Raw genomic sequence first — 12271 nt, 5'->3', positions numbered from 1 at the left:
TTAGCAAGGATCCCCTTCATATCAAGTATAAAGAATCTATCCTCCAAGAAAAGTAAAAATTAAGTTTGCAAGCCTCAACTTCCATTCATGACACAACACAACATGACCACATAAAAATAAAAAGTTTATTTGATTAGAACAGATCCTCTAGATACAGCAGTTACACAAAAATGCCATTTGGCCGTCAATTTGTTTCTTAATTCAATAATAAAAGTTTACTTATATAGGCACAATGGTGACATTTCAGGCAAGTCAGTAATGTCCAATAGAACTGGCAAGAGAAACACCTCCCTCCTACTTTTTTTAAAAAATACTTGTTCCATTTGTCTACAATGATACTAAAACCAATAAAGGCTTGAATTGGAAGCAATCATCATAAAGAAATCTGATCTGGATCTCAGAAGAAAGTCCTCAGAAGTGGCAGAACATGCTGTACCTGTCAGTCAGCAACTCACATTTCTTTCTTTTTCGCTCTTCAAAAAAGTCTCCAGAAAGACAGCAAGCTTACTGCCATTTTACTTGCTTAAAATTACCAGAAAAATCTCAAGAGTGAAGGAAAAATATAGGCAAGTAGTGAAGTGTTACAGAAGATACCTGCCTACTGTATTTTGTACAAGAGAACACAAGATCCTGCCCATTGAAACTCCTTTCAAACATCCCTTCACCTTCTCTCTGCAGTATAATTATACACGTGCAATCTGATAGTTCTCTTAAACCGAGCACAGCTGTTGTTTTAGCCAGGCATACTAATTTGCTTTTATGTTATAATACATGCGGAGAACTCTCCTCACAGTCTCCACGTATTTATCATCAGGAACAGGTTTTCTCTGGCTTCCTGGCTGTAGAAATTTCTTGATTGTGGGGATGCTGCTTATCCTTGCTTTAAATGCCTAAAAGGTAAACAGTAAGTACATGGTATTCACAGAACAGAAAGTAACACAAGAAAAAACAATTTTACTGATTTGTGTAACATCCTTTAACAAGTTGTACATGGAGGCAAGACAGGAAATACAGTTTTAGCTCTCCTCATTTCAACCTTGTTATTTTAAACAGTAATAAAACAGCCGTCTGTCTTGTATTGATATGGGATGAAGTGGAAACAATTATCTGTGGTTTCAGATGTGTACTTTACTCAAATCACTTCCTGTGATCCAGAAAATACCTTCTGCTTAAAGGTATCACAGAGCTGGTGAGAGGAGAGAAAAAAAAAGGGAGGGTGGATTTCTTCAGATGTGTACAGGGATTACTCCAGAAAATAATAGATTGTCTAGATGAAACATATTACGAGGTTCTTCCTAAAGCAAGAAGAGCAAGACTACAATGAAAGATGAGTGACAAATGCTTGTTTTGTGAAATCATCTACACACACCAGACTTTGAAATATCATTTATCACATTTCCAGCCATATAAGCGTAAGGTACCTGTAACTGAGGAAAGCCTGAGAGCACATCTGACTTCTTCTCTTCTACCATTAAAATGGCTTCAAGAAGATGAACATCTGCCCAGCTAAAATTGTTGCCAACAAGAAAGTCCTGCCCATGGTCTTTCAAAACCTAGAGGTGTTATAAATGAAAACATTCAGATGTGGATAGCCAGCTAGGGCTGATGTTTTCAAAACGCACAGGCACACCTTCTTTGACAATACTTACTGCCTCCTTTTCACTTTTCTCTCCCACGCAACTAGGCATACTACTCGTGGGGGGGATGTGGGCATGGTGCCTGTGGCCACTGATCATTTTACAGGATATCTACGAGCAGTCCTCACAGTGGCAGTGTAGAATCCCAGGGCTTCTCTTACCCATCCTTCCTTCCTATAGCCCTAGGTAACTCCACCTTCTGGGCTACGGGGTTAGATATCTCCTTGGTATTCACTCCTGTCTAGCCTAATAAATCTTAAATTTCTCTGTATGTAGTAACAGCTTCAATGAGAAAACAGAAACTGTAAAAGAGAGGTGATTAGCCTGAAGCATTGGGGCTAGGATACAAGTGGTATCTGGGGCAGAATAAACTCTGGCAGCCATCTGTAGAAAAGCTGGTCTTTAAGTAGGAAACTGTCTTCCCTTTAGTCTTTAAAACAGAAAAGCAGCTTTTTCTGCCAGATCATCCCGTCTGTGTATATTAATTTCCATTGAGAGCACCTCTTGGGTCCTATCTCTCAAAGGATCGGTTTGAGAAACACCAAGATTCCAGTATGGCCTATGCAGCAGATCACTCAGACTAGAAGACAGCAGTGATAACTGTGTATTACTGTGGTCAAAAAACCCATGTAGAGCTATTTGAATTGCTAATCAAGGCTGACAATTTGCTATTCTAAAATGGCATAGGCTTTGCAATGCAAGTTACACAGTTTCATTTCTCTTAAAAACAAGAAGTTGGTATTTTAACTCTATATAGCTATGTTTACACATTCATTGGATCATAACAGTTTCGAGCCAAAGGGGATAGTGGGACTCTTCAGTCTGAATGTTGATGTTACTCTATGATGTTGACCATGAAATCTTACTTAGGAATTTCTACATATAACCCACCCCAACTTGTCTCATACTGCTCTGACCTCCCTCTCATCTCTCCACCCTGCAGACAGTATGATGTCCTGGTTTAAAGTACTGCACTGACACCTTTCTCTTTCTTCTGCTTCTGGTAAAATACCCAGCATTCCCTTTGTTATCCTTCCAGAACGATGGAAGGAAACAATCCTCTGACGTACCTTTTCGTATGCTGGGAAATACCTGCTTGTTGCCTTTTCAACTATAACAGCGCGTTGTTTCTCCTTATCCTCAGCCGATAAGAATGGGAACATCAAAATGAAGCCCATAAGGTCATCAGTTCCTCCAACATACATATCAATCCTTAAAAACAAAGCAAACAAAAACCTTAAATAAGAAGGTACCTTCATAAGCAGAGTTTTCTTAGATTTGTGTTGTGATAGTAAAAGTTGAATTTCCCACCCCACGCCCCCCATGAAAATTATTTTTGCAGTTAAAAAAAAAAAGTCACAGTCTGAGTCTCACTCATATTTATAGTGTTGTTGGCAGTTTACATGCCTCACCGTGCAGGATTAAACAGGATTGTACAGAGGTTAAAAAAGTTTAACTTCGGTGTTACAGATTGCTTCAGAAACACCAAAGAAACACTCAGCACCACATAAGAGTCATCCCCAACTGTCTTAGTCGTCTGGATGTATCCCACCTTCAGGGTTTTATCCAAAGTCCAAGTTGTGCCAAACAGATTAGTAATGGGATTGGAAACCTGAAGAGTACCAGGTTCTGCATCTAGCTAAATTATTACCACAGCAGTTCTTTAGATTGTCCCTTTTATCCATTTTTCCAGAGCTCTGACAGCAGGTTTTGTACTGTAGACAAGACTCAAATTTAAATTAAGTCCTCATGAATATGAATAAAATATCTGGTAAAATAGTCTAACAAAGTCTTTTAACCATCCTGTGTCATAAAAGATTTGAGTTCCTGCTGTGTAATGAGACTTAATTGCAGTTTTTGTTGTCAGGCAATAGCTTCTCGAAAAAGCCTCTGGAAGGATTAAACATGTTATGTGCAATAAGAAGCTATCAGATATTCCTGCAAGCCCTAATGTATGCCAGTTTCTTGCCTGCACCTATCCAGTTTTCCAAAACTGCAGTTCCACACTGTACAAGATCAGCTATCCAAAGTACTTAAACGTGGAGCTAATCACAGCAAGCCTTCCTCGAAACACTGATTCTTGCTTCCCCGAAACACTGATTCTTCCTTCCCCCTACCCAAGAACAAATCAACAAATACACTTCATTTATATTTGCTGGTAAAACAGCAGGAATAGGCTTCAGGCTAAATCTAAAACTTGATAGAAGAGAATTCTGTTTGAAGGAGGAGGTACACCAGGAATGCAAGCTACAGAAAATGACAGCTTATTAACAACACAAAGCAGCTGATAAGCTATGACTGAGGCTCCTGTCTGAATATTCATTATTTTTGTTAATTCCCTGAACCTGCTTCAGCCAATTCTTCCAACCATTTGCACCATTTAATGGCAGCTTACTGGGAAGTATCTATTAAAGTCAGATGCTTTACTAGTTGACCTTTAGCTTTCCTTCTTTTGAAAAACAATAGGAAACGGACATTTAAAGGTTACGTATTGAGATAGCCCAATCATATTTTTTTTCTTTCATGTAGACACAACATCAAGACCTGGATTTAATTTCACATGAAACCAGAAGTTTTTCCAACAGCTTTTAGCTGTTCCTTCCCCAACTCCCAAAGACCTAAACCGTGCACTTTTTACAGTGCTGTGGAACATCATGCAATCACAGATAACATCAACGACAGATCTAATTTTGCAGCCAAAAGGTAAAAACTAACCATTGCTTTCCAAAAAGCTTTCTGTTTGCAGAAGTAGTTCAACATTTACACGCCAGTCACCTCTCGAATACCTGCATCAACCTGTATTAATATTTTACTAAAGCACAGTATACCCCTACCTCAAATACTTTTATGTAAAAATAATCAAATTAGAACAAATCAGTTGGCTTGCATCTAACTGTGGCCTGTCAGGCTCCCTGGAAGTTGTGTGTCACTGAGGCACACAGGTGATTCTCTGGGTGTGCAAGTATGCAATTAATTCTAGATGTATCTAAGCTACTATAATAAATTCAAGAAGAGTAGTACTGTTACAGTACAGGGCTCTCTCCTTTAGGTCCTTCCCGTAGAGGTTGTACTTTGCTGCTATGTAGCTGAGGATGGCTCTAGTCTGCACCATCTTCATCCCATCAATCTCTACCAAGGGCACTTGCTGAAAGAGCAGGGATCCACCTAAAAGGGAAAGCCACACATTATTCTACCGGATCTAGTAACACCACATCAGATTTCTTGTTGTCTTCAGAAGATCATTACTTCGATGGTGAGCTTGCTGTGGGTAGTCATTATATTAAACTGGAGTTCTTCCATGCAAACAATAAGTTACAGTGGCGCAGACAAATTAAACTGCAGAACACAATTATTGTGGATTAACATCCAATTTCACTGAAGTTGCTGTCAGGACTGTGTACAGCAGCTTTTATGCTGAAATCGAAATACAGTGGAGACAATCACACTAAACATATCAACTGAGTAAAAATTGTCTAATTCTAAATACATAAAAAAAAAATCTGTTCCATTATTTAAAACACAGTTGAAGCAAATGTCAGATTCCAAAATTTCTCTCTTATAACCAGTATCTTAAGCTAAATCAGGATATTCAATGAAGATTTAGGATACATTTTTTCAAGTTACTGAAGCCCAGGGTAAGTTTGGGGAAGCAGGTGGGACACGTAGGCAAACAGAGAACAGAACAACCCAGAGGCCTGGGAAACTCTCCAGGTTGGAAAGACATTCAATTTTCAATTGCATCTGTCTATGTATGGAAAAAAAAATATGTCTCTGCAGCTGTTCACAGCTCTCAGTTTATTTTCCCTCTCTGCTGTGTGGAAAGAAAGCCCCACACAGTCTTCAAAGTCCTCTTTTGACACATCTTCTCTGTAATAAAGTCTGGTCACACTTTTGAGGTTTCACGTGGACTTACCTTGTAGGAGCTTCTCATACTGCTCTCGGGTTTCCAAAAACTCTTCTTCAAACTGAGAAAAAAGAATGAGGAAGAAGAGGAAATGAGTGTCTTTTCACATTTCTAGAACAGGTAAACTTTTTAAGCATCATAAAAAACCGAGAATATACATCATGGTTCCTTCCATGCCAAATATGGCTCTAAGGGAGAAAATACGAAGGGCAAACCCTCTTGGACTGTCATATTTGACAAATGCTGCTAAAGGCAACCCTAGCAGAAAAAAAAGGCAATAAGAACTGGAGTGAGGATAGTTTGTTTGGTATTGAACAGGCAATTTAGTGTGAGACAGTCAACAATACAGACTAGGCTGTCCTTAAAATACTTTCTGGTATGTGGAAAAAAATCTCTGCTGTGGGATATTTTGATTTGGGAGCTAGACAGGAATAAATTATTGGAAAGTTAAAACAAAGCTTTTACAAAAGTATTATGCCCAGCGAGAAGTTTAGTACAGAAGCACGTTTAGGACACCTAAAGATTAATTTATTCACTAAATGAGAAACAAAAAGATACAGAATTGCCTGATCAGAACGATGCAGTTACATTCAATATGGTTGAGGATGGCTGGCCCTATCAGTGCTACTTACGGAGGAATTCAGTTTGAGACTAAGGCATCAAAGTTATATGCCTACTTGTAAGTGTTTGTATGTGCTATGCATGTGTATAGTGAATGCAGGCCATGGAGACTAGAAAATGATTGAGCTTACCAGTCCCTAGATGCCTAGCTATGGACTCCCAAGGATCTTTCCTCAGACAACCTCTCTCAGAAAATACGTGCAACTTATGTTAATAATTAAGACTCACTATACTAGGGAAACCCCAGATTAGGCATATAGGCATACTACTGCAGTGCCAATGTTCAACCATTGTAAGTGTGATCACAGCATCTAAAATTCAGAACCCAGGTTTCTGCTGATGAAAAGCTGGGAAAGAATATCCCAAGGAAAAACCTATTAATTGGTACCTGCCAACAGTTTTGTGTGTTTGTTTTTTTTTTTTTAGATTAAAAAAAAAAAGAAAAGAGAGAGGGAATTAAAACACAGGAACAAACAATGCAGGGAAGCGACAAGTTGTGTGTTCTGTAAGGCCTTCAAATAAATATTGGTGGTGTTTTTGAAAAATTCAGGTTCCTTGTCTCAGTCCAGGGGTAACCATGTGAAGTGTAACAGCCTACTATATAAAAAAACCACTAACAAAATAAGATCAAGGGGACCCTGTATCCTCCCCCCACCAGTCTGAAGGCAGTAGCTTAAAGGAGAGGAATGGATGGAGGCAAGTCCACACGTGGGGCAGCAGGTGAACTCCCTCCTTGCTCACCCCACCTTCCCAGGTGCCTCTGTACAACAGGTAGAAGGCTCTGGATGTGGAAGGCCAGTCAATGGATGATGTGGATGATGGTCCATCTTCACCAGAGGTGTTGCCAAGATCAGAAAGGCCTACCCCCTGTATCATGACCACCTCCAAAAGGAAGAAGAGACAGGTTATAGCTGTAGGCGACTCTCTTCTGAAGGGAACAGAGGGTCCAATACGCTGGACAGATCCTCCTCTTAGGGAAGTCTGCTGCCCCCCCTGGGGCCCAGCTTAAGGACATCACTAGGAAACTTCCTAGTCTGGTCCAGCCCTCAGAGCAGACTCATAGCTGCTCTTCCACATGGGTGGCAATGAAGACACAAAGCAGCATCCTAGGGCAAGCAAAAAAGACTTCAGGGCTGTGGGATGGTTGGTGAGGGAATCTGGAGCACAGGTTATTTTTTCCTCTCTCCTTCTAGTTGCAGGCAACGACATTGGTAGAAACAGACGGGCCCAGTCTATTAATAAATGGCTCCATGGATGGTATCACCGACACAATTTTAATTTCTTTGATAATGGGATGGCCTACATGGCACCAGGGTTGCTGGTGTCAGATAGCGCTGACCTTTCTGGAAGGGGCAAGAGGGTCTTTGCTCACAAGCTAGTGGGGCTCATTGACAGAGCTTTAAACTAGGCTTGAAGCGGGAGGGGAATAATATCAGGCTTGCCTGTGACAAGCTGTGGGATGACACACCAAAGTTAGAGGAACAGGGTGCTAGCCAGGGCCTGCAGCCTGTTGCTCTGAGATGTGCTGGTTACACTGCAGCACACTTGAAATCTTACGGAGATGAGCCAGGGGCTCCTGAGGTAATAGGAGCCAACAGGGGAACACCAGTGAAATAATCCAAAGGAATTAAGGGGTGTTCCTCTAAGAAGGTGACACAGCCAACAGCCCAGCTGAACCAATGCACACAGCATGGGCAACAAACAGGAAGAGCTGGAAGCTACTGCGCTGCTAGAAAGCTACGACCTAGTTGCCATTACTGAAACCTGGTGGAATGAATCCCATGACTGGAGTGCACCCTCAGCAAGTTTGCAGATGGCACCAAGCTGTGTGGTGCAGTTGACATGCCTGAGGGACAGGATGCCATCCAGAGGGACCTGGACAGGCTCAAAAAGTGGGCCTGTCTAAACCTCATAAGGTTGAAGAGGGCCAAGTGCAGGGTCCTGCACCTGGGTCAGGACAACCCGCAGTACCAACACAGGCTGGGCGATGAAGGGATTGAGAGCAGCCCTGAGGACAAGAAGGACTCGGGGGTACCGGTGGATGACAAGCTGGACATGAGTCAGCAGCGTGTGCTCACAGCCCAGAAAGCCAACTGTATCCTGGGCTGCATGAAAAGAGGCATGGCCATCAGGTCAAGGGAGGTGATTCTGCCCCTCTACTCTGGTGAGACCCCACCTGGAGTAACGCATCCAGTTCTGGGGCCCCCAACATAAGAAGGACATGGACCTACTGGAGCAGGTCCAGAAAAATGGTTAGAGGGCTGGAGCACCTCTCCTATGAAGAAAGCCTGAAAGAGTTGGGGTGGTTCAGCTAGGAGAAGAGAAGGCTTCGGGGGAGACCTTATTGCAGCCTTTCAGTACTTAAAGAAAGATGGGGACAGACTTTTTAGTAGGGCCTTTTGTTATAGGACAAGGGGTAACAATTTTAAACTAAAAGAGGGTAGATTTAGACTAGATACAAGGAAGAAATTTTTTACAATGAGGATGGTGAAACACTGGAACAGGTTGCCCAGAGAGGTGGTAGATGCCCTGTCCCTGGAAACATTCCAAGTCAGGTTGGATGGGGCTCTGAACAACCTGATCTAGTTGAAGATGTCCCTGCTCATTGCAGGTGAGTTGGACTAGATGGTCTTTAAAGGTCCCTTCCAACCCAGACAATTCTATGATTGTATAAAAGAGGAAACTCGGAGCAACTAATAGTCCTTTCTGTCCTCAAACTGAATTATCAGTTTATCACCAAGATAGATAGCAAATGAATAAGTAAATTATATCCCATCCAAAAAAAAAAAATAAAGCAGTGTCTTGCTTCTCTGGTTTACCCCTATATTTTTCTTCCTGCTCTGAGATTTCCAACTTTCCTATACATGTAGGTCAGTTTGCTCACTTCACCCTGTTATGCCTCATCTAAATGGTGCAAGGAAGACAAAAATATATCTCATGCTATAACTTATTGTGGAGGATGCAGCCAGTGGAGTGAAAAATAAAATAAAAATCTGCATGTGAGCATCCAACTGAAAACAGAAAGACTAGAGAAAGCAAATTCATTGCTGTTTTACTTGGCACAGGGAACCCTTGTCGTACCAGGAACACATCTATCATTCATCTCAACAGCTCTGGGTCAGTAATCAAATGCTTAATTAAGCATTACGCATTCTTGCATTAAGCATGAAACTGGTTTACAGTGTCATTGCTCAGAAGACATGTAACTTGAAGCCATACTTTTCTGTGCCTAAAGTATGAGTGTTTAGTTGCACTGAACAGCCAATGCTCATTTACTATTGCATCTTGGGATGCCCTTTCTTTTCTGGTTAATAACCTGTGATCTGCCTTAAAGACACACTTACGAACGTGCAGCCCAATGTTAAAAACACTAAAACAAACCTCGACCCCAGCTGCAGCTAACAACCAGCGAATTGACTCCATCTTGCCTCTTCCATCAAAGTAGTAAAGTTTCGGTTTTCCGGCCATGACTTCAAGCTTCTGGTTACCTAAAATAGCTGTAAAAGATATAAAGTTAATAACAATACAAAAATCTGATGTCAGCTGGAATAACGGTTCGCAGGTCACTCACATGACAAAAATTTAAGTCAATTGCTGACCAAGTATTTCAGTAAAGTTTCAGTCTGAACTGATTTGGTTTTACTGCGGCACATTCAAGTCACAGTATTCCATAGCCTTCATTTCCCTGAAGTTCAGGAAAAGGAAGCATCAAGTTGCTATGTAGGAGATAACGGGAAAAAATAAAGTTACCAGTAAGAAAATCCTTAACATTTTTAGAAAATGTAAGTTTTAGCACTAGAGTTACTCAATCACCACTGAAAGCCAAGTTTTGATCAAAGGGGAGAAGAGGCAGTAGGCAGATTTTTCAAATCTGGCAGTCTTTTCATGAAAGAATGCCCAAAGTATCTAAACATTAATTCTACGCATACTTAGGTGAAGTATGGGAATGTGTTTTCAAAGCCTCTCGCTTTTCTTTCTAGCTGTGGTGATCCAGGTTAAGTATGTGATCCGGAATCAGTAGAAATTTCGAAAAAACGACCCATTTCTTCTGTAATAATCCAGATTAAAATACAAAGATTCAGACTGTTGCACTACTTATCCTTCTACTGGTCGCATTTCTTTCTATTAATAAACCCCGTTGCTAAGCAAAACTTTATAGACTTTTTAGCTGATCAAATACACCATGCTTTGCAAGCAGCGTTTAGTTCCTGAATGGCTTCATAAACAAGGCTATTAATTGTTATTTTTTGAACAGATTAGTGTCTAGGTCTCATTTTTGGAATTGGATTCCACTGTAAAGCCACAAAACAAGGGAGCATCAAATTTCATCACACTGGCATTTCAAATGCAGAGCTCCAGAATAGCAACTCCTTGCTGTTTTCCCTCCGTAGGGAGATTTCTTGTCATGCCAATCCACAGTTCAAGCAATCCTGGAAAAGAGCCTGTTGGCACGCAAACAATAACCCCCAGTTCCCAATGTTCCAAAAGCTCCTTCATAAGCAGAGGGAAAAAGAGACCTTTGAAAGACCTTGAGCACACACGAGGCAAGCAATCCACTTGTTAGCCAACAGGCACGAAAATAGAACACAAAATACAAGGCTGCATCTGAGCACGGGAATTCAAACGAGCCAGGCTATTCGGCCCTTCACGCCTGCTTAGGGGCCTCCATTTCTTCCTAGATAAAGTCACTGGGAACAAAAACATTGCTGAGTAGTATCTACACTGCTAATAAATACAACAGCACATGAGAAACAAAAAAAAAAAAGGCTAAAGAAAAGTATCAGTGTGAACTACAGGAAAGAACAGAATGAAACAGGAGTTGCTTGTAATACAGCTTGTAATACAGCTCTGAATTTATTCAGAGAAGAAGAAAAAAAGCCAAAGCTGATTTTTAACTTGAAGTTTAGAAATTAAAGGACGAGAAGAGTCACTTTTCTTCAGTGTACCTTCCTAAGACGTGCTCCTAGCAGGCCAACTGACATGTCACAGCAGATAAGCAAGTCACTGTTGCCAAGCACACATCAATGCAGGAAAGGCAAACAGAAGGTATAGCCATGGTGGATGCTTGTCTTGTAAATACAGGGGGATGAAGAAGCTTTGAAGCAAGCTGTAGTGTTCTGGCTCCTAAGATTGATCCTGCCATGCAGTATTGGAAGAGAAAGTCCACCTTGTGAATTGACATCTCATGGAAAGAGAGTGCCCTGGGGATGGCCAAAGAGCTTCTCCCTTCCCCTCTCTTCTCACCAGAAGGAGGGAAAAACGGAGATTTGCAGCCAGGAGCTGCAATGGCAGGTAGCTGGCCATTCCCCTCAGCCTGATATCTCAACAGCAAAAGGGACTTTGGGAAAAAAAGGATCTGAATTTACCCCCTTGTTGTGATTTATGAAGACCACCTGGGCTAACAGGGGGAAAAAGCGAACACAACTATCTGTGCAAGAAGTCATCGCTCCCACACTAGCCCCACAGACCATAAGAACATTGGTGAAGAGGGCCAGGAGACGGGCTGCGCCTGGCATGACCTGCAGACCCAAGACTCCAGGACGTGGCTTTCACTGCTTGCAGTCAGCAGCCCTCAGCCCACCAGCGGCTGCTCTTTTCTACCCCACGCCATCACAGTAACACCAACCTGGGGTGAAAGTCCCCTACTCAGCGTACGGCAGGTAGCAGCCTCCCGGGCCATCAACTCCAACCCCTTCCACTCGTGACAAGTTCTTTGCAGACACGAGATGAAGAGTGCTTCATGTTAGTAAACAGGGAGCCATCACGCTGGTAAGCTGGCTTGGAGGCAAAGAGCAGAAAGGAGCAAGCTCTCACGTAAGTGATGAGAAATGCCGGAGTACTCACTGTTGTGCAAACACCAGTTAAGCCCAGGGCGAGCGGCCCGTGGCCGGGGAGGTTATCTCCTCATCAGCCACCCCAATGGCAAACTGACCCCAGCACGGCCCCCGCCCCCTGCGCCGAGAGCCAAGCGGGCCAGAGGACGACAGGGGGGCGACGGGGGACGAGAGATCACAGCAAGCCACGTTAGTCACGCAGGGAGCGCGAATGAGAAATAAGAAGCCAAGAAGCAAACACGGCTTTTAACCAGCGAGGCAGCAGTGCCTCCCCC

General features: G+C 42.2%; 1 protein-coding gene across 1 annotated transcript; it reads right to left on the bottom strand.

Annotated features, from left to right (window-relative positions):
* Positions 1–116: 116 nt before the first annotated feature.
* LOC104283900 (glutathione S-transferase 3) lies at positions 117–9645 on the bottom strand. Its single transcript, XM_009882140.1, has 6 exons — positions 9544–9645; positions 5551–5602; positions 4670–4802; positions 2708–2849; positions 1422–1553; positions 117–890 (listed from the first exon to the last, which is right to left on the bottom strand). Exons 1-6 carry the CDS (start codon positions 9628–9630, stop codon positions 747–749), a joined length of 690 nt encoding a protein of 229 aa, XP_009880442.1. The 5' UTR covers positions 9631–9645; the 3' UTR covers positions 117–746.
* Between the last annotated feature and the right edge of the window lie 2626 nt (positions 9646–12271).

Source organism: Charadrius vociferus, unplaced genomic scaffold (genome assembly GCF_000708025.1).
Source record: "Charadrius vociferus isolate BGI_N301 unplaced genomic scaffold, ASM70802v2 scaffold113, whole genome shotgun sequence".
NCBI lineage: Eukaryota > Metazoa > Chordata > Aves > Charadriiformes > Charadriidae > Charadrius > Charadrius vociferus.
Note: the sequence above shows the minus strand (reverse complement) of the source record. Positions and strands in the feature narration are given on the sequence as shown.

Excerpts from the sequence above, each read along its gene's own strand:
- LOC104283900 (XM_009882140.1), bottom strand. The coding sequence starts at position 9,630 with ATGGCCGGAAAACCGAAACTTTACTACTTTGATGGAAGAGGCAAGATG. Across the intron at positions 4,803-5,550 it reads GTATGAGAAGCTCCTACAAG|GTGGATCCCTGCTCTTTCAG; the intron begins GTAAGTCCACGT and ends TTTCCCTTTTAG. Across the intron at positions 891-1,421 it reads CAGGCTTTCCTCAGTTACAG|GCATTTAAAGCAAGGATAAG; the intron begins GTACCTTACGCT and ends TTTACCTTTTAG.